This window comes from Agelaius tricolor, unplaced genomic scaffold (assembly GCF_023055355.1).
Source record: "Agelaius tricolor isolate 1412-34295 unplaced genomic scaffold, bAgeTri1.0.p SCAF_28, whole genome shotgun sequence".
NCBI classification, from domain to species: domain Eukaryota; kingdom Metazoa; phylum Chordata; class Aves; order Passeriformes; family Icteridae; genus Agelaius; species Agelaius tricolor.
This window is the reverse complement of record NW_027269288.1, coordinates 5,047,369-5,070,306: the sequence shown is the minus strand read 5'-3', so window position 1 is coordinate 5,070,306 and position 22,938 is coordinate 5,047,369. Positions and strand designations below refer to the sequence as shown.

General features: G+C 48.2%; 1 protein-coding gene and 1 long non-coding RNA gene across 2 annotated transcripts in view; one reads left to right on the top strand and one right to left on the bottom strand.

The window, feature by feature from the left end:
* KAZN (kazrin, periplakin interacting protein) overlaps positions 1–22,938 on the bottom strand; it is a 226,550-nt gene that overhangs the window by 86,939 nt on the left and 116,673 nt on the right. Inside the window, exon 3 of the mRNA XM_071449134.1 lies at positions 5,849–6,026. Within this exon, the coding sequence (XP_071305235.1) occupies positions 5,849–6,026 (178 nt within the window). The remainder of the gene's footprint in view (positions 1–5,848; positions 6,027–22,938) is intronic.
* On the top strand, positions 5,964–10,499 carry LOC139600732 (uncharacterized). Its single transcript, XR_011682650.1, has 2 exons — positions 5,964–6,072; positions 9,110–10,499. It is a non-coding gene; the product is annotated as an uncharacterized lncRNA (long non-coding RNA).

Sequence of the window (22,938 nt, the reverse complement as noted above, 5' to 3'; positions counted from 1 at the left end):
AATGAAAAACAGGAAGGGATTGCAAAGCAACAAGAAGCAACCCCCTGAGCCTTCAGCATCCCAAGGGTGAGGATGCAGCCTGAAAAAGGAGCCCTCTGGGTGACTGATTCCCTGGGGTTTTCTGTGTGGCTGCTGCCCTGCCCTGCCTGCTGTGTTATGAGCACAGGGCTCTGCAGATGCTGTGTCAGGAGCAGAGCCCTGATCTCATGCTTTGCTGGCATGAGGAATCCTGAGGATTGAATTTTAACAAGCTGGAGGCTGAAGTTTTGCTCTGCGTGGTGCTGGGGCTCGGTGCCTGGTGCACAGTGAGGAACTTGAAGCACAGAGAGGAGCAGGGACCACTCAAGGAAAGGTGTTTGCAGCCCAAGGCTGCACCAGGAGCTCCTGCTCAAGGCTGTAAAGCCTCTTTTGGCATCTCAGAGAATTCCATATTCAGCCCCAGGGACAGAGAACACCAAGTCCACTGATTTATCTGGAGGAAAAAGAATAAGTAATGAGAGGACAGACTGTCCTCTTGGATGACACCCAGCCCCACCAGTGAATATCTGAGAGTGCCTGAACACAACCCACAAAATCATATCCAATCCTCCCCAACTTAAGACTGAGACTTATTTCTATGTCCCTCTGCCCACCTGCAAATCTAACACCATTTTCATGGTTATATCTCAAACTGGTGAGTCAAAAGCCCTGGATTAAGTCCTCCTTCAACTTCAGTTTATTTGAGCTTACTCATCCTTAGAAGCTTCATTTTAACTCTCCTGGACAAAGCCTAAAGCAATGATAATCTAAATATTATGTTAACCATGCCAGATGAGGCTTTGAATAAGAAAGCTCCAGAAAAGATACTTAAATGAACATCTTCAAAGACTAAGATATAGCAGGGACCTGGAGTGTAATCAGCAGGCAGTTCCCTGTGTCTAAAGCAGCCATGGGAACATTGCTAAGCACAAATTTATTTCCCAGAACAGGCAATTGTTTTAGAGCATGAAACGAGTTGCTCCCTGAACTACGCAGGACAAAGGGAAACAAAGTAGGAAATTATTAGAAAGAGTAATGGTACAGCAAGACCTTGATCTGCTGATAAGCATGGTACAAAAATGCTCCCAATACCCAACTGGGCAGCAGTATCCAAATTCCTCAGGCTTCTTTACAGTATCAGCTCGCCAGCTCTGGAAGAACAAATAGCAGGGAAGATTTCTGAAGAGATGAAAATGGTACATTTTCAACAGCCAGAGATGATTACTCACAAAATAGCAACAGCACAGAGGTAACTGATTGCCTCCCAGGCAAAAGTCAAAGTCCTTGTATTGTAGCTATGAAAGGATACTGAGATCAAAGAGTAAAGAGAAAAAGAAAAAACTCTGTTTTAGGCTGTCATGAGCAGAAAGGTCCTCCTAGCCCCTTGGCATCACCACATACCAAGGTACAACTGAAACCTTTCTTAGGCTGCATGTGCTGAGATACCAGCACAGCAATGAGCAACCCTTTATTTACTGCAGGAGCAGGGTGCAGCTCCTGCCCCATCCCCAGCTGAATTCTGGCAGCATCCATGGCAAACACCACCAATCCTCACCACCACAGGCCAGGAGCCAGGGATCACAGCGTGCCAGCCCCACTCTGAAATCAGAACTGAGACAAACCAAACGCTGAGTGAGGTGTTATTAACAACACTTAGCCATTGATTGCGTGTTACATCTTCAAGCACTTTACCAACATTAATTAATTAAGGTGTTTTCCATTTAATGTGGGAAGGAGACTAAAGCAAAAACACGAGGCTGAACAGACCAAAGGCCTGATGCAGCATGGCAAGGCACCACCAGACTTCAGTTTTCCACACAGATGTTGCTGGAAACCAAACTGCTGAAAATACAGGTGTATTATACAGGTTGGATATTAGGAAAAAGTTTTTACAGAAAGGGTGACAAAGTTCTGGAATGGCTGCCCAGGGAGGTGCTGGAGTCCCCATCCCTGGGTGTGTTTAACAAAGCCTGGATGTGGCACTGGGTGCCAGGGTTTGGTTGAGGTGTTGGGGCTGGGTTGGACGCATGATCTTGAAGGTCTCTTCCAGCCTGGTGATTCTGTAGGTTCTGAAAGCCAAAAGCCCAGAGGTGCAGCCAGCATGGACAGGGGTCACAGCTCAGCATGGACCCTCCACAGCAATGCTCTGCTGCATCCCCCTGTCATTACCAGCATCCCACCCCAGAGCACTGGGCACATCCCTGGCTCACAATCAATTCAAGCAGTACAAATTCAAGCAGGGATTCCAACACGAGGGTGCTGACACACAGCTGCAGAGATGTTACCAGTGCTGCCTGTAATTGCTGTGCTAAAAGCTGGGGACATGAAGTATTGATTTCCACCCTGATCTGCATCCAAGTTTAGACAGAGGCTGCAGCCAAAATACTTTTCCCAGCTAACTCACTGGTTAAAAGAGATTGTCAGGGCTGAGAGGTTTGAATGATTAACACTTAGGCTAAGGACTGTAACAATGTACAAGTTCCATTCCTGCCTACCCACGCACACCCACCATCCTGCTCCCCCTCTTCGCAGAATTCTTTCAGTTTTGATTAAAATTATGGAAAAGAGGCCCTCAAAACATACCTTGCAATGGCAAAAATAGCACATTGGAGCAGAAAAAACGTCTCAGAGTGCACAAAAGGGGCAGAGTTATTACCTCCAGCTGTCTCAAGCTGCACCATAATTACACAAATAACACATCTGACATACTCAGTATTAATTACCGACTGAGCGTGGCACAGAGACACACACTCACCTCCTTCCATACAGCTTGGGACTGACCTGGAGCAGCTGCTAGCAGCACTGTGACCCTGAGCTCCTGCCCACCACATGAAGGAATTCTCCCTGTCAGGGTGGGCAGGCCCTGGCACAGGGCGCCCAGAGCAGCTGTGGCTGCCCCCATGACCCCTGGCAGTGTCCAAGGCCAGGCTGGATGGGGACTGGAGCACCCTGGGATAGTGGAAGATGTCCCTGCCTGTGGCAGAGGGTTGGAACTGGATGATCTTTAAAGTTCCTTCCAAGCCAAACCATTCTGGGATTCTGTAAGCAAAGGGAGCTGATGATTCCAGCACAGGCTTTTCCTCCTGGACCAAAGCAGACCCTGCCAGGCACCCACCTGCCACTGAGCATCACCAGCACACCCCAAATCTGCACTTGCAGGCTGCCACCCTATTCCCCATCCTCCTGCCTGCCTTTAATGCATTTGCATAAATCAAACAGCTTGGCAGCCCTCCTACTTAGGAGACACACAACAGCAGAGCTATTCAGAGCTTCTTGTTTTCACCCCATCCTTCTGAACGTCGTCTCAAAATCCTTGAGGAAAAGCATATGGCTCACTATAGATATCTTGGGCCTGTCTACACAAACACAGAGTGATGTAGGAGAGCATTTATGGCAGCATATAAACAATAGTACCAAACTTAGGGAGGAAACACAAAGCAGAGTGAATCTACTCAGTGGGTTTTGCAGAGATCAAGTACTCTCCCCCTTTTCCTTCCTAAGCATGACAGACAAAACACTCTTTAGATACGATTTTACAGTGAACTGATTGACTTCTGTTACAACACCAGTGGCACAGGGCTGCATACATCACAGTGTTAATAACAGCTTATTAAATTCATGGGGGAAGACAAAGACTCATTCACAGCCACGAGGCCATGGAGTCACACCTTGCTGTGGCAGCGTCCTTTCTCCTCACTGCGAGTCATCAGCGTGCTGAGCCAAATTTCTCAGCTTACAGAGTGGGACCAAACCCTCCAGAAACTTCAGCTGCAGGTACCACCCTCCCACCCAGCTGAGGGTGAGGCCACTCTTCCCCTTCCCCCATCACAGGGACCCCACAACTCCAAAGCAGGTGTAATCAGAGTTATAAGCAGAAACACGCAGGCTTTGGGGAACTGAGCACATTTCTTTGGCACCTTTACAGGGCACCAACTGTTTTCCAGCATGCTGATAGTAAAGGAACACAAAGAGGAGTTTTTTTCATCACTCAACAGATTAGAAAACCTCTGAGGAAAACAAAAAAAGCCCTGACCCCAGAGAACACACCCCCCTGTCCCCTGCCAGGACACGCTGCAGAAACGTGCATCTCCCCAGAAGCGTCCTGGAGAGGAAACGAAAGCAAACACTGAACACACCTGCAGAAATCAGTGTGAGCACGAGCAGCTGAAGGGTTTTACCTGCTTTCCTGGCTGCAAGCCTGCATTTCCACATGCATGCCCTGTACATCGTGTCACCATCTGCATTCCTGATGCCCCAGCTCCACCGGGAGGGATGGAGGCTGGCATCTCCTTCTGCCCTTTCAGCAGATTTTTATAAAAGCAAAAGAGCCTCAGTAGCCTGGCTGTGCTGTACAGCAGAGGGGGGCTGAGATGATCCCAGCCTCTGCATTTCAGAAAATCCCTGGCCACACAGGTAACTTCACTTCCTACATCCCCACAGCCACCGGGAAGCTCAGCCGGGTGAGTGGAATTCACACCCCACACCCCCACTACCAAAACAGTGAAACACAAGCTGGATGGAATAAAACCACTAATTAATCCCTCTAAGTCAGTTTGCCACGAACAACAACACACCGGCAAATCAATCCAATCAGTTCCAGCCGTGGCAGGGGGGGTGAAACAAGATGATCTTTATGATCCTTTACAACCCAAAGTGTTCTATGATTCTGTAATTCCGTGATTACATCCTGCCGGCAGCAGCTATGCCCCGCCAAACGCTATGCTACCCTTAAAGAGCTTCATCAAAATGCAACTGTTATTTAAAATAGCGCCGAACCACCCTACCAAGGGATACAGTAAATAAGTAACGAGTAAATAACAGCTACTGACGTTTTTATCACACAGGTGTAAATTCAGTTATCGGGAAAGGGGAGGGCTCGCACTATTTTTGTTCTGACATCAAGGCTGCTCGGGGTAAACTGTCATGCAAGCCCGTAATTATTTGGGAAATATAAACCCTAAAATACAAAAGCATTCAAATAAAAACGTATCAGCTATGGCAACACACTTTGATTAACAGGAAACTGAATTTCAGTCTGGCGAGAGCACCACGAGTACTACGGGAGCGATTCGGGCTCAGTTCCTTAAGCACCACTCAAAGTCTCTTCCCGCTCCCCCTGCACCCCGCTTTCCGGAGACAACTTTTCAGGGGTGCGGGGGGCACAGGGGGCGTGTGCCTGGCACAGGGGCTGTCCGAGCCTACCCCCTACACCCGCGCCGGGGCTGCCGGGGCTCGGGGTGGGCTCCGGGCGCGGACCGAGCCCCGCAGCCCAGTCCAAGCTCCAAGCCGGTTCGAGCCCCGGGCCGGTCCGAGCCCCGCAGCCCGGTCCGAGCCCCGCAGCCCGGTCCAAGCTCCAAGCCGGTCCGAGCCTCGCAGCCCGGTTCGAGCTCCAAGCCGGTCCGAGCCCCGGGGCCGGGGCTCCGTGCGGGGCCGGAGCGCGGAGCGCGGATCGCGGCGGTAACATGGCTGCTTTCCTACCGAATTACGAAACCGGCTGAGGGCGCGGGATTACCGGGGAGAGCCGGCCGGGGGGAACCTCGGGGCGGGGTGCGGCGAGGGGATGGGAACAGAGGGGGCGGTGATGGTGGCGGGAGGATGCGGGGGGCTGTGAGCATTTGGGGCGGGGGGTCCCTCCTCATGCCGGGGCTGCTGGAGCCCAGCGCGGCAGGGACGGACCCTGCTCCGAGCCCAGCGGGGAACCCGCAACGGGACGCGCCGGGCGCCCCCAAAAATAAACAATGGACAATAACACCGAGCGGAGGCGGCGGCCGGGAGTGTCCCCCCGTGGCTGCCCGCAGCCCCCTCGCCCCCTGCCCGCGGCGGGACCCACCTTGAGCGCCGTGCGGGCCGTGCTCCATGGCCGGGTCGCTGCCCAGCTCGGCCAGGCGCCGGCCGGTGGCCGCCAGCTCGGCGCGCAGCGCCGTCACCTCCTGGCCCGCCGCCTGCAGCGCCCCGTCGATGCGCAGCGCCAGCTGCTTGTTGTCGTCCATCATGTGCAGGATTTTGGCCTGGGGGGAGGGAGGAAGAGGAGGAGAGAGAGAGAGAGAGAGAGAGGTGAGAGAGGGAGCGGCGGGGGGGCGGGCAGGGGGCTGTGCCGGGCTGGGCAGGGGGCAGGGGCTGCTGGAGGGGAGCAGCGAGAGGGGAGTGGGCGGCGCGAGGGGGCGGCGCCAGGGGAGGGGGCTGGGAGGGTGCGAGGGGGGCTCTGCCGGGGGGACAAAGGGGAGGGGGATCCCAGAGGGGAAGGGGGAGCGGCGCAAGGGGAGGGGGCTTTGCCAGGGGGACAAAGGGAGGGGAGAAGGGGAGAGCACAGGGGCTCTGCGAGGGGTGCGCAGAGGAAAGAGGGGGGGCTGTGCGGAGGGGGTACAAGAGAAACAGGTTGTGCGGGGGGTGGGGGTGCCCCCTACCTGTTGCCCCCCCCCGGCAGGCCGGGCAGGGCCGTGCCGGAGGCGATGGCCGCTCGGCCGAGGGCATCCGCGGAGGGAGCGCGGCTGCGGCGGGCGGGTCCCGCCCGTGAGGAGCGGGGGGAGCCTGCGGTGCCCGCGCCGCGCCGGGAGCGAGACCCCCCCGGGAAGTTGAGGGGTGCTGCGGGGATGCTGCAGTGCCCGCGGCGAGCTCACAATGGCACCAGCGAGGAACCGCTCTGCCAATTGAGCCCGGGTTCACCCCGAGCGTGGCCGTGCCCGGCAGCTGCCTGCAGCAGGTGGAGGAAAACGGGCTCCAAAAATCGCCCCGAAGGATTTTGGGGCGGGGGGGAAAGAGCCACCTGAGCGCTGTCAGCACTGCAGCAGTGCTAGTGCAGGAGCTCTGACAGCGGCGGTTCACGTGGCACGAACCCAGGGTGAAGAATCGAGAATTATTGGTTTCATCCATTCGCTGGCGACTGCTAGAGGGAGCGCGGATGTTTCCCTGTGCCTTATCCATCCCTCAGAGGGATCCTCTTGTGTGTTTGCCAGGGCTGCAGCAAGCCTGCAGAGCTGCCACCCTGCCCCTGGCAGCCCTGCAGATGGCTTCATCCTCACTGAAGTGAAATTGTAGAATTACAGAGTGATTTGTGTTGGAAAGGACCTTAAAGATTGTCTCATTCCAACACCCTGCCGTGGGCAGGGACACCTTCCACCACACCAAGCCCATAGACAGGGATGCTTTGGAGACCATGGCCCACGTGGTTGTACCTCCCCACTCCATCCCTGCATCCCAAATCTGCAGGCAGCCATGCTGGGAGCTGTCACCTGAGCCACCTGTACCTGGAAAAGTTCACAAATGGGTTTAGGAGCTGGGCAGGAGCCCCCATGGCAGTGGGGTGGGAGCCTCACAGAAACAGGACTGGTGTGGGATGCACAGTGAGGAGCCAGGACTCTTGTTAGGGGGAAGTCAGAGAAAATCATGACCTGTGACTAAAGCCCAGCACAATTTGCTAAACCCTCCAATATTTGCCTAAATTCAGGCTTTTGGCTGAACAAGCCGAGAATTTGGGGCAGTTCTTTGAACTTCAGGGTGTCCTTGTGCAGCACTGGCACTGCAGAGCCCTGATTCAAAATGCAGTGAAAAGGATAGGAAAGGGCTGCTGCTCCTGAGAGCTGCAGGGATGGCTCCAGGAGAGGCTGGACTTGAGGTAAAGCAGGAGCACATCACCATCCCACACACCCAGGGACTGCAGGATGGGGCTCTGCAGGAGCTCTCTGTGTGCAGAGTGCCCAGGCAGCTTCTGGGGACAGAAATGGGGAAAATCTGCTGTGTCAGTCTGCTGAAAAACACCAACCAGAGCAGCCTGGATCCCCCAAAACCTCAGGTCTGATCTGGGTGCTGGGTACAACCAGCTCTCCAAGAGTCAAAAGGAATGAGTCCTTGCCAAGTGGCATCGAGTCCTTACATCCATCTGGATATTGTAAAACAGAGAAAATGTAGCATTTATTCCATGAAATGGTACAGTGGCTTTTGCAAGGGACAATTATTTCTGGCAGGGAGTTTCCAGCAGTGTCTGCAGCCCAAGCTGGGTGCTGCACCAGGGCACTCAGAATATCAGCTTTCCTTAATGGCCCAGAGGGCCAACAAACAACCCACAAGGAGAATAAGTGCAATTTTTGAAATTCTTTCTCCATCATCTCTACAGCCATCCCTGAATGAGATAAGGTTCTGCAAGTATATAAAGCAACTGAATTCTAATCAAGATAAATGCCCAGTTTCATACCTAATTTGCATGAGCATGTGCTGCAAACTGTGTTTGCAAATGGGAGAATTATGTATGTAACCAGATAACCTGAGTGTGCAATCCCAGTACTGTATATGCAAAACTTCCTCATTGCACTTGAATAAAAGTAAAGCTTCAGCAAAAAGGAACTTGGCTTTAAAGTACCAGCACGTTTTTTTTTTTATCATAAAAAAATCAGGTTAAAGCTGATTTGAACCTTCCAAGAACCCATTTAGCTGCTAAGGCAAATTCCAAATGATGTTTCTTACTCAATCTAACTTTAATAATAGACTGCTTGAGTTGCTGCACTGTCAGAACTGGAATTTTTTAAATTTACTGACAAAGAGAATTTCTACATTAGCACGTGGTTATTTAAAAAATGTGTCCTAAAGTTGGCTGTGGCCTCGTGGGTAAGTTAAAAACCTCACTCTAAAAACTTTCCTTACTACTCTCAAGCCTTCCTGAAATCCCCTGAAGAGATCTTGGAAGTTTTTCTCCCCTTTCCCATGCCTCCTCTTATCCTTACTGGGGAACAGCTGGATCCATTAAAATTGATTTCAGTCTCTCAGAGCAGAATTTGATTTCTCTGAGCTTCCTCCTGGAAAGAGCACAGAGTGTCCCAGCAATATCAGCCAGAGGAAAGGCACAAGGATGGGGCATTCCCAACCCAGCTGGGTTGTGCCAGCTCCCAGTCAGAAGGCCAAGCCTTTGCTGGAAACCTCAAAATTAGGATGAAATGAAACTTTAGGAAATTAATTATGCCTCCATCCCCTACTCCTTTTAGTTTTAAATTAAGAAAGAATTGAAATGAAAAGCTAATTAAAGACACAAAATTAGAAACGTATTATTTCCCAAAATTGCTTTGATGATGCTTTTTTAATTTTATTTTTTTTTTTATTCCAGCTTTTACCAGGAAGTTGACAGCTCTGCAAGGAGTCTGTGTCCCAAAGGGATGGGAGTCCCTGGCCGTGTAGATGAGGCATGAAGAGATTGGGAATACTTCCTAAGGACACAAGGGAAACCTGAGCCAATGCCAGGAAGTCACAAATCTTCATTCAACCTTACCACACTCAGCATCTGCTCAGGTGCTGCAAGGGGAGCCTTGAAAACCTGGAAAACGCCCTCAGTTTTGGGCAATGTGTTCTGGCAGTGCCATCACATCCAGGCAGGCCATTCCTCAAGAGTGTAAATGGAATAAACAGGGATAGAGGAAGATTTGAGAGTTCCACCCCTCATCTTCGCTCTTGTTACAACCTAAGGAGTGCAGTAAAGGGAATATGAGAAGATTTAGAAGATGAAAAAAGGTTGAGAAGCACATGAGCACCATTCAGGCCTTCCAAACCCTTTAATTTGCTATTCAGATTACCACTTTTTATAGTTTAATATGTACAATATGCAAAGGAACTAGTTTAACTAAATGGGAAAAGCCTTCTGTGTTAAGGTTGAACGTAATCTAATAGGGCCCTTTGACTTGATTCAATTAAATCCTTCTTTTTCCAATTAAATAATCATCCAGAATTTAATAAAAATGAATTTCCATGTGTCATCCTGCAGAATGATGACCTCTGTGATGGGGAAGGCTTATGTAAATTCTGCTGATCGCTTTTTATCTGCCTCTGCCTCACTTCCTCCAAAAAAAATTGCCTTCTGTCTGTATATTTACATTAATTTCTCATCTGCTCCATGTATCTCTGTTTGCAGGAACAATTCCCAGCTGAAAGAGCTGTGAGCATCACCAGCTTCTTTCAGTACATCCTCAAAAATGGACCCTGTGATGGGAAAAACATCTCCAAAATGGGATTTTTGATCTGTGCCTCAGGTTTGTTGTGCCCTGGCATGCTGTAGGGCCAGCTTCCAATTGGCCCTTTCCAAATATCACCAGAGGCATCTCTATGGCTGTTTATCACCAAGAAAATCCAGTCCAAGAGAGCAGCAACTTCAGCAGCAATCCCCAGGAAAAGCACAGCCAGGCCCATGTTCCACAGTCTCTTCCAGCACATCTCCACTAAATGATTCCCATCAAAGCTACAGCAGTTGTTAATATCTACTATTTTTTTTTCCCCTCTGCAAAGTTGTATTTATAAATGCATTTTACACCCCTCTCACTCATAAAATACAGAGCACCAACTCTTTCCTTCCTCAGCTTCCTCAGCAGCATCTTTATGCAAACCTTGCTGATGTGGTGCTGCTGTAATAACTTATTAGTTAATAAAATGTATAACTAAACTATAGTTGCTAACTTATAAGTTCTTAAAACTGAATTAAACACAGCTAAGGATGGACAGGTTTAAAATTTGAGTGAGTATTCTGTTTCTCCCCTTGCCACATTTCCCCATCTCTCTCTCTGTGAGGGTAAAATGGTCTTGGCGACCTTCCTGTGCTGCACATCCCTGGGGACCATGAAAACAAACCCATTAATGTTTATAAAGTGTCTCAGACTGGGGGAATTACATCACTGTGGCGAGATACAAGCTTAATGGATCAAAACAAACCCCAGCTCCAAACCCCCCAGCTTAGACACATCTCAGTTACCCAGCACAAACCTCAAGGAATCCCACTGAGAAGGGATAATTGAGAGAAAAATGTGATCCCAGAGATTTTTCTGCTGTAAACCCATTTTATGTTAATAGAAAGCAGATTTCTAGACCCCTTTGCAAACCAATGACTTCCACAGCATATTTCACAGCTGAGCACATCCATGGCACCAGCTTTGGACACGGGGCTATTAAACCCAACATTTGTTTAATGAATTACAGCAGTGCATGAATCTGGGTGTGCTCAGTCTGTGTTTAAATGTTTATTGTCAGCAGCCAGCTCTGCATGAGCAGGTATCAGCCTCAGTGATGAGCTCTCTCTGCAATGCACACAAAACTTTGAATGTTTTTTGGGTTCTGCTTTCTTATCCAAGACAGATTACCCAGGAGGTTCAGGGTCTCTGCTAAACACAAACCTTTTGGGTTCAGTGCCACTTTGGGGTGTTTTCTCCTTGCTGATGAATTGTTGTGCATCTCCCACCTGCCTGGGCTTGGTCCCTGGGACTGAAGGGTGGATTAAGCCATTACAACTCACACATTCAAGCAAGGTTGATGTGCTGCAGCCATCTCCAAGATGACCCTGCTGTCACCTCACCAGTCAATCTATAAACCTCGACAAAAAATTAACTCTGGTTCATCCCCCTATTTTAACACATTCTCCACTGCAAACTATGTGTGAAGTGCTCCCTTTCATGGTAGATAGAGACAGTGGTGATGATGTGCTGCGATCATTTTGCTGTCCTGCAAAATACCTTTGATTTATGGTGGTCTCCACTCCAGAAATCCCCACCCAGGAGCAGTTTTAGAGTCCTTTGGGCTGGTAGAGACCCTAAGGACCATTTGGTTCCACACCCTGCCATGGGCAGGGACACCTTCCACTGTCCCAGGCTGCTCCAAGCAGCTCCAAGCAGTGGCCTTGGGCACTTCCAAGGACCCAGGGGCAGCCACAGCTGCTCTGTGCCAGGGCCTCCCCACCCTCCCAGTTAAGAATTTCTTCCTCATATCCAGTGTAGCCCTGCCCTCTGCCAGTGGGAAGCCATTCCCCCCATCCTGTCAGTTCAGGTGAAGTCTGAATTAAATGCCATTTCCTCTCTTTTCCTCATCACAAATTAAGGAGCTTTGGTTGGGCTTTTTCAGAACTGCCAGGGTGGAGTGGGAGATCAGGTCCTGCTGGTCCCCCAAATTTCCCTGTCCTCTTGGGAAGGTGGGGATGGGGGCTCCGTGGAGAATTATCTTTGCAGCCCCAATTTGCCTCCTGTTCTGTGGTGAGCATCATGTGGAAACTTCAATGAATAGTGAGGATGTGAAGCACTCAGCAGGATAATGTGTGCTGTGAAAAAAATCCTGTGATCAATCAGCAGACAAATATATACTTAAATGAGGTGTTAGTGGGAGAGATGCAGGAAAGGTGATTATGGGTTTGTCTCCGTGTTTCCCTCAGCAACAATGCAGACACGCAGGGGTGGGTCACCCTACCCTGCCATTAATGGAGCATCAGCGCTCATCTGACAGCTCCTTTGTCCTGGCAAGTCAATTCCCATGAAGATTTGACATTAGCAGAAGCACGCTGAAACTCGGAGCCTTTGCATTTTCATGACCCTCCAACTGCTTTAGCCTGATGGATTACAGGTAAAATCACCGTCCTCATTTGGGCAGGAGGCAGAAATAAAGATTTGTACCCATCTGTTTCAGCTGTGGGAATAAACACCACGGGCAGAAGCAGTGGAAGAGCAGCACTTTGCTCCCTTCCCAGGAAACAAAACTGGGAACAACGGCCACAGGACAGGGAAGGGTCAGCTGGAGCATCATGTCACATTCACAATTTCTGAAAAATCCCTTCACCCAGGATTTTTGTCCTGGGAAGCTGAGAAGCCTCAGAGAAAAAGGGAAACAATTCTGATCTCATTTGCTTCTCCTGTGTTGTGCTCATGTGGAATGTGGTTGGAGATTGTTCACCCACAGGTGATTGTTCCATTGGGTTTCTGTGAGTTGTTTTCACTCTTTGGCCAATCAGGGCCAAGCTGTGTTGGGACTCTGGAAAGATTCACAAGTTTTCATTATTATCTTTTTAGCCTTCTGTAAGTATCCTTTCTGTATTCTTTAGTACAGTTTAGTTTAGTATTCTTTAATATAATATAGATCATAAAATAATAAATTAACCTTCTGAGAACGTGGAGTCAGATCCATCATTCCTTCCATTGCTGGGGCACCCCACAAATACAATAGCATCAGAGAAAATGTGATTTTTTATTGCAATATTTGTCAAGTAACTGAAAGACAAGACCTCTAGGGTGGGTCAGCACTGTAAAATAATCCTAAACTTAATTCAGAAATGGAGAAGTTCAGATTGTAACAGAGAGGGGTTTTAACATGCACAGGACCCTGTCCCCCATTGGGCAGGCAGGGAGCACATGAGCATCCACAAAATTCCCATGGGCGTTTCAGGGACAAAACAGCCCAGTCCAGACAAAAGTGAAACTTAATTTAGTCCTTCCCTTTTCCTTCAGGTGACAGAACACAGGTTCTGCTCCCAGTGCCATCACTCTCCCTGGTTCTGTCAGTGGCACCAAGCCTGGGTCACACCTGCTTTGGGGACCAGTCTCTTTCACAATATAAAATATTTTCACAAGAATGTGCTGGGAGTGCGGAACAATAAAAATAGCCTTGCCCTCCATTTTCCCTGGTTTTATCCAAAATGCTGCCAGCAGGGTGGACTAATCCTGTATTGCATACAAACCTATAATTACATTCCCCACTAACCTGTGAAAGACCTAAAAATACGCCCAGATAAACTTTCAGCATTGAAAAGGCAGCTGAAAATTTGGCATTATATTTTCTACATCTACATGTTACTTTAATTACAGCCATGTTTTAAGATGTCAGTATGGATCCCTTGATTCTGTGAATGTGGAGCTTGGAGTGTACTGATGTTCATCTCTTTAAGGGTTTGTACCACAAGTTGGCTACCCTGACAAAAACAGCACTTTTCCAGGAGTGAGAGAAATCCCCCTACATCAGAAAATTCACAAATGTTCTTTTTCTTGGGTTAGGCAGGAAGATACTGCAGGTGTCATCTCAAAGGATGGGGAAACTGAGGAGCAGCTGGGCTGGAGCAGGGTGTGACCAAGGCAGAGGGCACCTGCAGCCCTGAAACAGAGCAAGGCTTTCCACTTAAATCAGGAGCAATGCCCTCATCTCTCCATGATTTACCCTAAAGGAACACCCAGCAATGCCCTCATCTCTCCATGATTTACCCTAAGGGAACACCCAGCAATGCCCTCATCTCTCCATGATTTACCCTAAAGGAACACCCAGCAATGCCCTCATCTCTCCATGATTTACCCTAAAGGAACACCCAGCAATGCCCTCATCTCTCCATGATTTACCCTAAAGGAACACCCAGCAATGCCCTCATCTCTCCATGATTCACCCTAAAGGAACACCCAGCCTGAGAAGGGCAGGGAACATGTGTCTTCTAATAAAGTCTGTTTAACTTTGACATAGATTACTTCTTAAAAAAACCCATCAAAGCACACCAAATACATGTGATAAAGTATCTTGGTACAAAATCAATTCCAAGGTGATTATCAGCCTCTGAAAAATTTGGGCTCTAAGTCAGTTCGTGGCAGGGATCAAATTGAGCTGCTGTCAACTCATTTGGGCATTTTACTTTGCTTCTGATATCTGACAGTTAAAATAATCTCAGATAGTTCCCATTACTGCTGCATTTTCTGCTTTTTTTTGCCCCAGGGAAGGGCTGTGCAGAGCCAGGCTCCATCCCAGCCACCTCCCAGCCTGCAGCATCACTCCCCAAACGTGGCTGGGGGGAATCCAGGCTGCCACAGCTCCCTGATCCCTTCCTCCACTTTGGGGAATAATGGTAGAGAGAAAAATGGTAGAACTGATCAGCTGTGAGCTGCCACAGGCAGACCCAGGTCCCTCCAGCTGCTGCTGGGAGCAATCTGTGCTCCCAGAGGGGTCCCCCTGGTCACCAGCTGCAGTGCCAGGAGGAGCTCAGGCCTCCTGAGAGAAGGCTTGGAGCATCATCTGCTGCTAATGCAGGTGAGGCTTATTAATATTATTTATATTAATAGCTTTTCATGAAAATGGGGAAGTTTTCTCCAGGGAACAGGGAGATGCCCTCAAATGATTGCTTGGTGGAGCAGGAGGCAGCCAGGGAAAAGCTGATTTTTTATCATAGAATCAGAGTGGTTTGGACTGGAGGGGCCTTAAAGTCCTCTAAAGGGATCTTAAAGCTTATTTGCCATGGCAGGGACACCTTCCACAGTCCCAGGCTGCTCTAAATCCCATCCAGCCTGGCCTTGGGCACTGCCAGGGATGCAGGGGCAGCCACAGCTGCTCTGGGCACCCTGTGCCAGGGCCTGCCCACCCCAGAGGGATCACTCTGAGAGGTCTCAGACAAGGCCAGGGCAGATATGAAATGCCCCCCTCACCCTCCCCCAAAGGCTAAATTAATAATATTTTTCTAAAAGCACACCTGGATGGACACCTTAGAAAAATCTCAGCATGCTGGGAGGCTGCAGTGGATGCAGGAGGTTCTGTGGGTACCAGCATCTCCATCACCCCCAAAGTCCTCAGGACAAGAAGCTGCCAGGGTTGTTGGCATAGGGATTTTAAGAAGGTGATGGATATAAAACCCACCAAAGGCAATTAAACCAAGCAGGACAACTGCCAAGCTCTTGTGTTTGCTCACTGTCAGTAGGTTTTATGGGGACTGAGATATATCTGCAAAGCTATTCAAGTGCATTTAATTTTTCCAATACCCACTTACTGCAGCTTGTATGAGGATAATGTGTTTATCCTATGAGGTTCCTGACTTCATTCTGCAGTGCTTGACTCCAGGGTGGGTTTTGTATTATTAACTTCCTTCCAGTGCACGTGGAAAATAAAACCTGTTCCCACTGAACACCCTGGGATGAAGTTTTGTTGGGTGTTAAGTGCACGGTGCTGGAGGCCCAGGGTGGGACAATGAGCCTGGAAAAACCTCAAACCTGATGGAGATGGGAGCTGAGGTGTGGGGAGTGCAGGGCTGGAGGGGGGAGCTTCTCTGACACAGCAGAAGGAAAAGATGGAAAAGGGGAAAAGATACCAATCTATATGGAAGGTATTAAGGAGAAATTCTGGCTGTGAGGGTGGTGAAACCCTGGCACAGGTGCCCAGAGCAGCTGTGGCTGCCCCTGGATCCCTGGCAGTGCCCAAGGCCAGGCTGGAGCATCCTGAGACAGTGAAAAGTGTTTGTGCCCATGGCAGGGGGTGGAACTGGATGAGCTTTAAGGTCCCTTTTAGCCCAAACCACTCTGTGATAAAACCCCTGCAATGAGAGGGGGTGATGCTCCATCCCTCATGCCTCACACCCCTCACTATCCAGAAGCTCTTGATAAACATGAGAAATTACTTAGGACTGGTTTGCTGATATTTTTTGCCACCTCATGAAAGTAACGGTTCATAATCTGCACCAGAGCAGCTTGACTCAAGATAAAGATCTGCCTCATTTGCAGTTACATAATTAGCAATTACCCTAATTTCACTTACACTAAATTACATTTTTTAAAAAATAAATGTTATCTTTTCTGACCAAAAAAAAAAAAAAAAGATCCTGGGTCTACTTCAGAATTTTTTTATATAAAGCAGAAGTATCATTATCCTGTTCTCAGATGTACTGTCTAGACACTTCTAATGAAAATATTCATTATTGCTAATTTGCATCTCTTTCAATTCCAGGACAGAAATCAAATGAAGATGTCAAAACTCTGCTCCCTCTGCCTCAGGCAAAACTGAGCCACGGTGACCCCCAAGTCCTTCCAAAGGGGATCTCAGTTTGTGTGAAGGAAAAACATCTCCAGCATCCTCCTAACTGAGGGCAGCACGAGATGAAAGTTTAGCAGGGAAAATCAGAGGAAAATAATGGTGTCAGGATCTGGATCTGAGATCTGCAGCTTTAAAGGGGGGAAAAACCAGGGAGATCCCAGCCTTAGGGTGCAAATGTGTTGAAATAGAGATGTAAATCAGGACAGTGGTAACTCATGTGGGTTCAGTAGTGACATTTCCTGGAGATAAAGCACATTTTAAATGCACTCTGTACTTGCTGGTAACAAATCTTTCATTAGTACAAGAAAATACATATTATACCTCAAACATGCTTCACTGAGCTTGGAGAATAAAGATAAAATAATCTTTTTATAGCAAATAGGAATGAATACTTAAAAATAATAAAAAGTTGGTGAATATTCATTTGAACTCTCAAACAAATTTGCCCTTGTCATATTTGCATCCCTCTTGTGTTCTCTTTCTGTGCAATGAAGTTTTATTAGCATGAACATCCACAGAAAGTGAATGCGAAGACTCAATACCCATGGGAAATGAATTTAAAATTCACTTGCTGTGTGCAGTCACCCAAGAAACTTGATCATAATTGTTTATTGTACTTAAATATTTATATTGTTGAAGCACTTGTTCGATAAAAAGGCTGTGATGCTCCTCTGCTGGGTGATGTTCAAACACTGTCCCAGGCTACAGGAATTACCTCCATCCCCAGCAAACACTCAGGTGGGACAGCTTTCTCCAGGCTGCTGATGTGGCAGGTGGCAAATTTCAAGGTCATCAACAAGCATTGGGTGAAAAATCAAAGAAGTTTCTCTTAATTCTTATTGGGATGTTGAGAGGATCCACTGAATGGCAGCACCTCCCATGGGTGTGCTCACACAGGGTGCTTGGAATGGAGTCAGAAATTAAAGTTCAGAAATTAAAGTTCAGAAATTAAAGTTCATCATTTTAAAGAACATCATTTCAGGCTTTTTCACTGCCTGCAGTCCTCTGGCACAGAAACAAAAAGTTTCTCCTAATTTTTCTTAGCATGTTGAGTGGACCCAGTGAATGGCAGCACCTCCCATGGGTGTATTCACACAGGGTGCTTGGAATGGAGTCAGAAATTAAAGTTTAGAAATTAAAGTTCAGAAATAAAAGTTTAACAGGAACATCATTTTGAGCTTTTTCACTGCCTGCAGTCCTCTGGCACAGAAACAAAAAGTTTCTCCTAAGTTTTCTTTGCATGTTGAGTGGACCCAGTGAATGGCAGCACCTCCCATGGGTGTGTTCACACAGGAGAATCAGAAATTAAAGTTCAGAAATAAAAGTTTATCAGAAGCATCATTTTAAGCTTTTTCACTGTCTGCAGTCCTCTGGCCCAGACTCCATCCCTCACTCAGAGTCTGGATTCCAGCAGTGCCTTTGGGCCTCACAATGGATCCTTCATTCCCTCCTGCCCCTGCCCTGCCCCAGGAGCGGCACCCACGGCCCTGCCTCCCCCAGCAGATTCCATTCCTGAGCAGGAATCCCATCCCTGCTCCCCAGTTAACACCTTCCCACCCTCCATGGCAGCTCTGCAGGGCGCTGCAGCTCCCAGCTCACCCAAAGGCACCTCTGGGGTTTTTTGGAAGAGGGGGGCAGCAGTTTCTGCAATAGGGACACCCCACAAATCTGTGCCCCACAGCAAGGCCAGGCTACCCCTGCTTGACCCAGCACTTCCAGACCCATCCTCACTAAATCATTTTTCTCTGTCTGGAACACAATGAGGGAGCAGATTTTTTTTATGGACATGGAGGAATAATTCAAGGTCAAGCCCCTGCTGGGAGCGGGGCAGGAGTTCCCACCTTGCACAAATAGCCAAGGGCTGGGGAATGAAAAAAGACCCTGAAATTCTGAAATTGAGGCTCAAGTTATGACAATAACGATGCACAAGAGAGAAAACTGCATTAGGACAGGCACTGTTTTTACACATTGCCCTTAATCTGGATTCAGGGATGGGAGGAGGGGGTTTGGAGTCACCCCTCAGAGCAGGTTCAGGTCTCCATCACCTTCCACATGAATGTGCCTTTTAATTATCACTCCCATATCCAGGGGAGGGTTGCCTGTGTCAGTTTGCACTGGTATCACACCCTGGTGCACCAGCTCTGCTGCTCTGTGGGGACAGCAGGTGGCATTGGCAAGGTAATTACACACCAGCAATAATTACACACCAGCAATAATTAGCAACAATTTCAGTTGCCCCAAAGATGCTTCCAAGATCAGATGCTGCATTTCATGGCATTTCCCTCAAACACAGGAAAACACATGGAAGTGGAAAGATGCAATTAGGGGAATGTGAGAAGGAGAAGAGGAGCCTGATGAGGAAAACCAAGAGCTGGCAGTGGCACTGCTGTGGGAAGGGGCAGTGCTGCTCCAGGGAGAGGATTTCCAAAATCTTGAGCTGCTTGGGAATGATATTTGAAATGCAGAGGGCTGGAAAGGAAAGGAATGGGAGCTGTGGGTGGGGATGAGCTCTTGCATGGGGGGATAAGAGGGCTCTGTTGCTGCACAGAGCATCCTCAGAGTGGATAAAATAGAAAATAGAGACCCCCTGTGCCCAGAGAGCCCCAAAGCTGGAGAAGGGGGCAGACACAGCACTGCAATGCACACATACCCCATTTAAATGATCCTTTATCAAATAATAAATTAAGAAGAGATGCTAAATGCTGTGAGCAGGGTCTCCCTGCATGGCCAAATCTTTCCATCCTAATGGGAGGAGATGTCAAATGAGTGATGATGGAAAGAGGATGAAGGGCATAAACACAAAAAATGGTGCAATCCCACACTCACTACTATAAGAAAATGCAAGAGCCAAATGGGGTAAAATGGGATAAAAACCAAAGGCAAATGGGGTAAAAACCAAAGCCAAATGGGGTAAAAACACCTTTTCCAGGACAAAATTTTGTTGGCCGCAGAAGAATTCAAACTTGGCTTTTACAGTTTGAAGTGGTTAATGATTTGGTTTCTTTAAACCAGGGAATTAATGGCACTGAACTTCACAACAACAACAAAAAATTAAAGGCACCCCAAAGAATGTTCTCTTAATTGTAGCAGCCCGCTGCATTAAAGCTGCTATAGGAAAATTCATTTACAATTCAGCTATTAAATTGCAAACCATTACCACTGCTTTTATGGCTTTATATCCCTCTCACAAATTTATTGTGTAATTACTCGGAGCAACAGGATGGTTTTTAGCAAGCCAAGCTGAAATAAGGCTCCCATTCCAAAATCCTCACAGTTCTGCCTTTTCCAGATGAAATTTATGCAAAAGAGGCAAAGTGTTACATGCAGTTTTCTGCCTGGGATTTGGGGGCATTTGAGGATGGAGCTGGAGACCTGGCTGGTATAAAGGTGGGATGGAAGTGACCATCCCAACAAATTTATTAGTTATTAATTAATTAATTACTCTTTATTATTATTTATATTAATTTTTTACTATTATTAATTAATTTATTTATTTAGTGACCACTCCAACAACTGCCATTTCTTGATGCAGGAAAAGCAATTGCTTTGGAGCTGTTGGGAATTGCTCCAATGGATCTCTGGGACTTCAGGACCTGGAATTTTCCCACCTCCCAGGGGCTCAGAAAACCCCCAGCCAAGCCACTGCTTACAAAATAAATCACAATAAAATCCAATAAAAAGATAGAATGGCATTTTCCACCCCAGTGAAAGAAAATTGTAAATTAATAAATAAACAAACTCTTGGGCACCATGAAAAAAAAAAATTGCATAAAGGGGCATTAAGCAGGACAGGCATTTCCCGGGTAGAATGACTGGATTATTGTTGGAAGATGCAAATAAATTCACATCATGTGCCTCTTTTTGTCCTCCTTTTCCTTTTTGTACCATCCCTCATCCAAAGGAGGAGATAATGTCTGTATCCAGCTCAGGAATCTCGGGAGCAGATTAAAGACCCAGTTATGCTGGATTTGGGGAATCTGCCTCCTGTCCAACCTGAATCCATCAGCACAAACCCTGGGATTGAACAGCCAGGAGCCCCCAGACAGTTCAAACACTGTGCTGGTCACCAGCCATGGCTATGAAACCATTTTCTGGGAGGCAATTCCCTTCCCTGTGGGGTTTTCTTCTATCCTGAGGTACCAGGGGATGTTTCTCACCTCTGCCTCATTACCTGCAGTCCTACCTGGAAGCTCACTGCAGGCACATGCCCTTGGGGATGCACTGAAATAGGCACTGCAGTGCTCGAGGATTTAATACAGCTCCAAAAAAAGGGAGCTAAATAATGAAGACCTCATTTTAAAAAATATAAATACCCTTAGTTTTGATAATATTCTAATTATCATTACACTGTTAGCTTAATTTTCTTTTGTTGTTGGGTTTTGGGTTTTTTGTGGAGGGTTTTTTGTGGAGGGTTTTTTTAAAAAATTTTTGTTTTTGTTTTTGTTTTTGTTTTTGCTTTTTGTTTTGTGGTTTTTGGTTTTTGTTTGTTTGTTGGGGTTTTTTGGGGTTTTTTTTCCTGCATTTTTTGTGTTTTTTGGTTTGTTTGTTTGTTTGTTGTGTGGGGTTTTTTTGCTTTTTTTGTTTGTTTGTTGTTTGTTTTTGTTTTGGTTTTGGTTTTTTTGGGTTTGTTTTTGTTTGTTTTGGTTTTTGTTTTGTTTTGTAAGGGAAGCTCTTTGGGGGTACCCAGGGCCAGTAAATGGAGAGAGAGGGCACAGCAAGAGGAGCAGAATTCCCAGCGCACCCCACGCTGTGGCTGGGGGGGAGCTGGACACGGTGTCCCTGTGTTCAGGCACCCCAAAGGCACAGAGAACACGCTCAGCTGTGCAGGAGGCATCTCCCCAGGCTGGCACTGGCTGGAACCAGCTGATCCCTGAGGTCCCTTCCAAGCAGAGCCATTCTGGCCCTGTGAATGGCTCCTGGGAAGGTCTGCATGGCCCAAACCTCCTCCCCTTTCACCCAGGGCTGGAGCCACTCCTGATTTCTGCTGCTGCTGCTTTGTGTGGGACATTTATTATTTATCCAAAATGTGTGGGGATCATGACACGAGCCCCAGGCCAAGCCCAGCAGCCCAGCAGCCTCCTCTCCCCAGGAATGGTGAATCCCTGCAAGGAGAGGTGCAAGGAGCTGAACAAACCAGGGTAATTTATTCTGCTGAGCCCAGTGCCTGCCAAGTCGGCTCAGCCTGGCATGGGATAGGCTTAGAGGAACTGCCAGGCTGGGATTTGCAGCGAGGAGGAGGAGTCTGAGTGAATCAGACACCCAAATCTCTCTGCATTCAGCAGGAACTGGCTATTCAGCCAGCTTGGGATTGTTTTCCTCCTCGGGTTTTCTGTTCACTAAATCGTGTGGGTGATCAGTGGAGGAGGGGCTCAGTGTAAAAGGGGATTTGGGGTAAAGCTAATGAGTGATAAGATAATTATGAGGAATTACAGGGGGAGAAAACCCCCCCACCATCTTAATTTCCAATGGGAATTTTGGCAGCCACTGCTGGACAAAGGAGAGACAAGACCTTCACACACAGTGCCTGAGCCTCTGCTCTGCTGAGGTGTGCTCCCAGCTCCACTGGAGGAATTCAGCAACCAGCAATCATCCCTGAATCATTTAGGATGGGAAAGCCCTCTGAGATCATCCAGTTCCACCACTGACCCAGCAGTGTCTTGAGCACCTCTAAACCCCATCCCCAAGTGTGACACCCACTCCTTCTGGATCACTCTAAGGGATGGTGGATCCACCACTTCCCTGGGCAGCCTGTTCTCATGCCTGATCATCCTTTCAGTGCAGAAACTTCCCCACCTTGCCCAAGACAGACACTTAAGGAAGGATGGCAACGGCCTGAGGATGGGGATTGGGTGGATAAAGTGTGTTAATAATGAGAAATTGCTTCTCTGCTCCCCAACCTTCACCCTGCTGCCAACAGAAGGGAGGAGAGGAGCCAGCTGGGTGCCCAAAGTGCAGGGATGGAGGGGTGGGAGCAAGCAGGGCCCCAGGCTCTGTTTCTGCCTGGGTTTGAAGGTCCCCAGGCCCCACGTGCAGCCACATGTGCCACGAGCCAGCAGTTGCCATGGAGACCAAGGATTTCCTTAAAACTTCAGCAAAAAGGAGAAGAAGGCCCAAGAAAGCAGAGGGGAAATGTCTCCTTTGCAGGGGTTTAGGGCTGTGTTCAGACCCCAGGGCTGTCACACCACCCATGGCTGCACAAGTTGTTCCCTTTGAGCAGAGCTGGCTTTGCCCTGTGGTGGTGATTCCTGTACCTTGCAAACTTTGTTTTCTGCCTGTGCTGGCTCATCTCTGCAAGGTGCCAGTCTCATCCAGCAATCACATTTATTTTTACAGTCTCCAAGGGTTGTCTAAAGATGCAGCTCCTCTGTC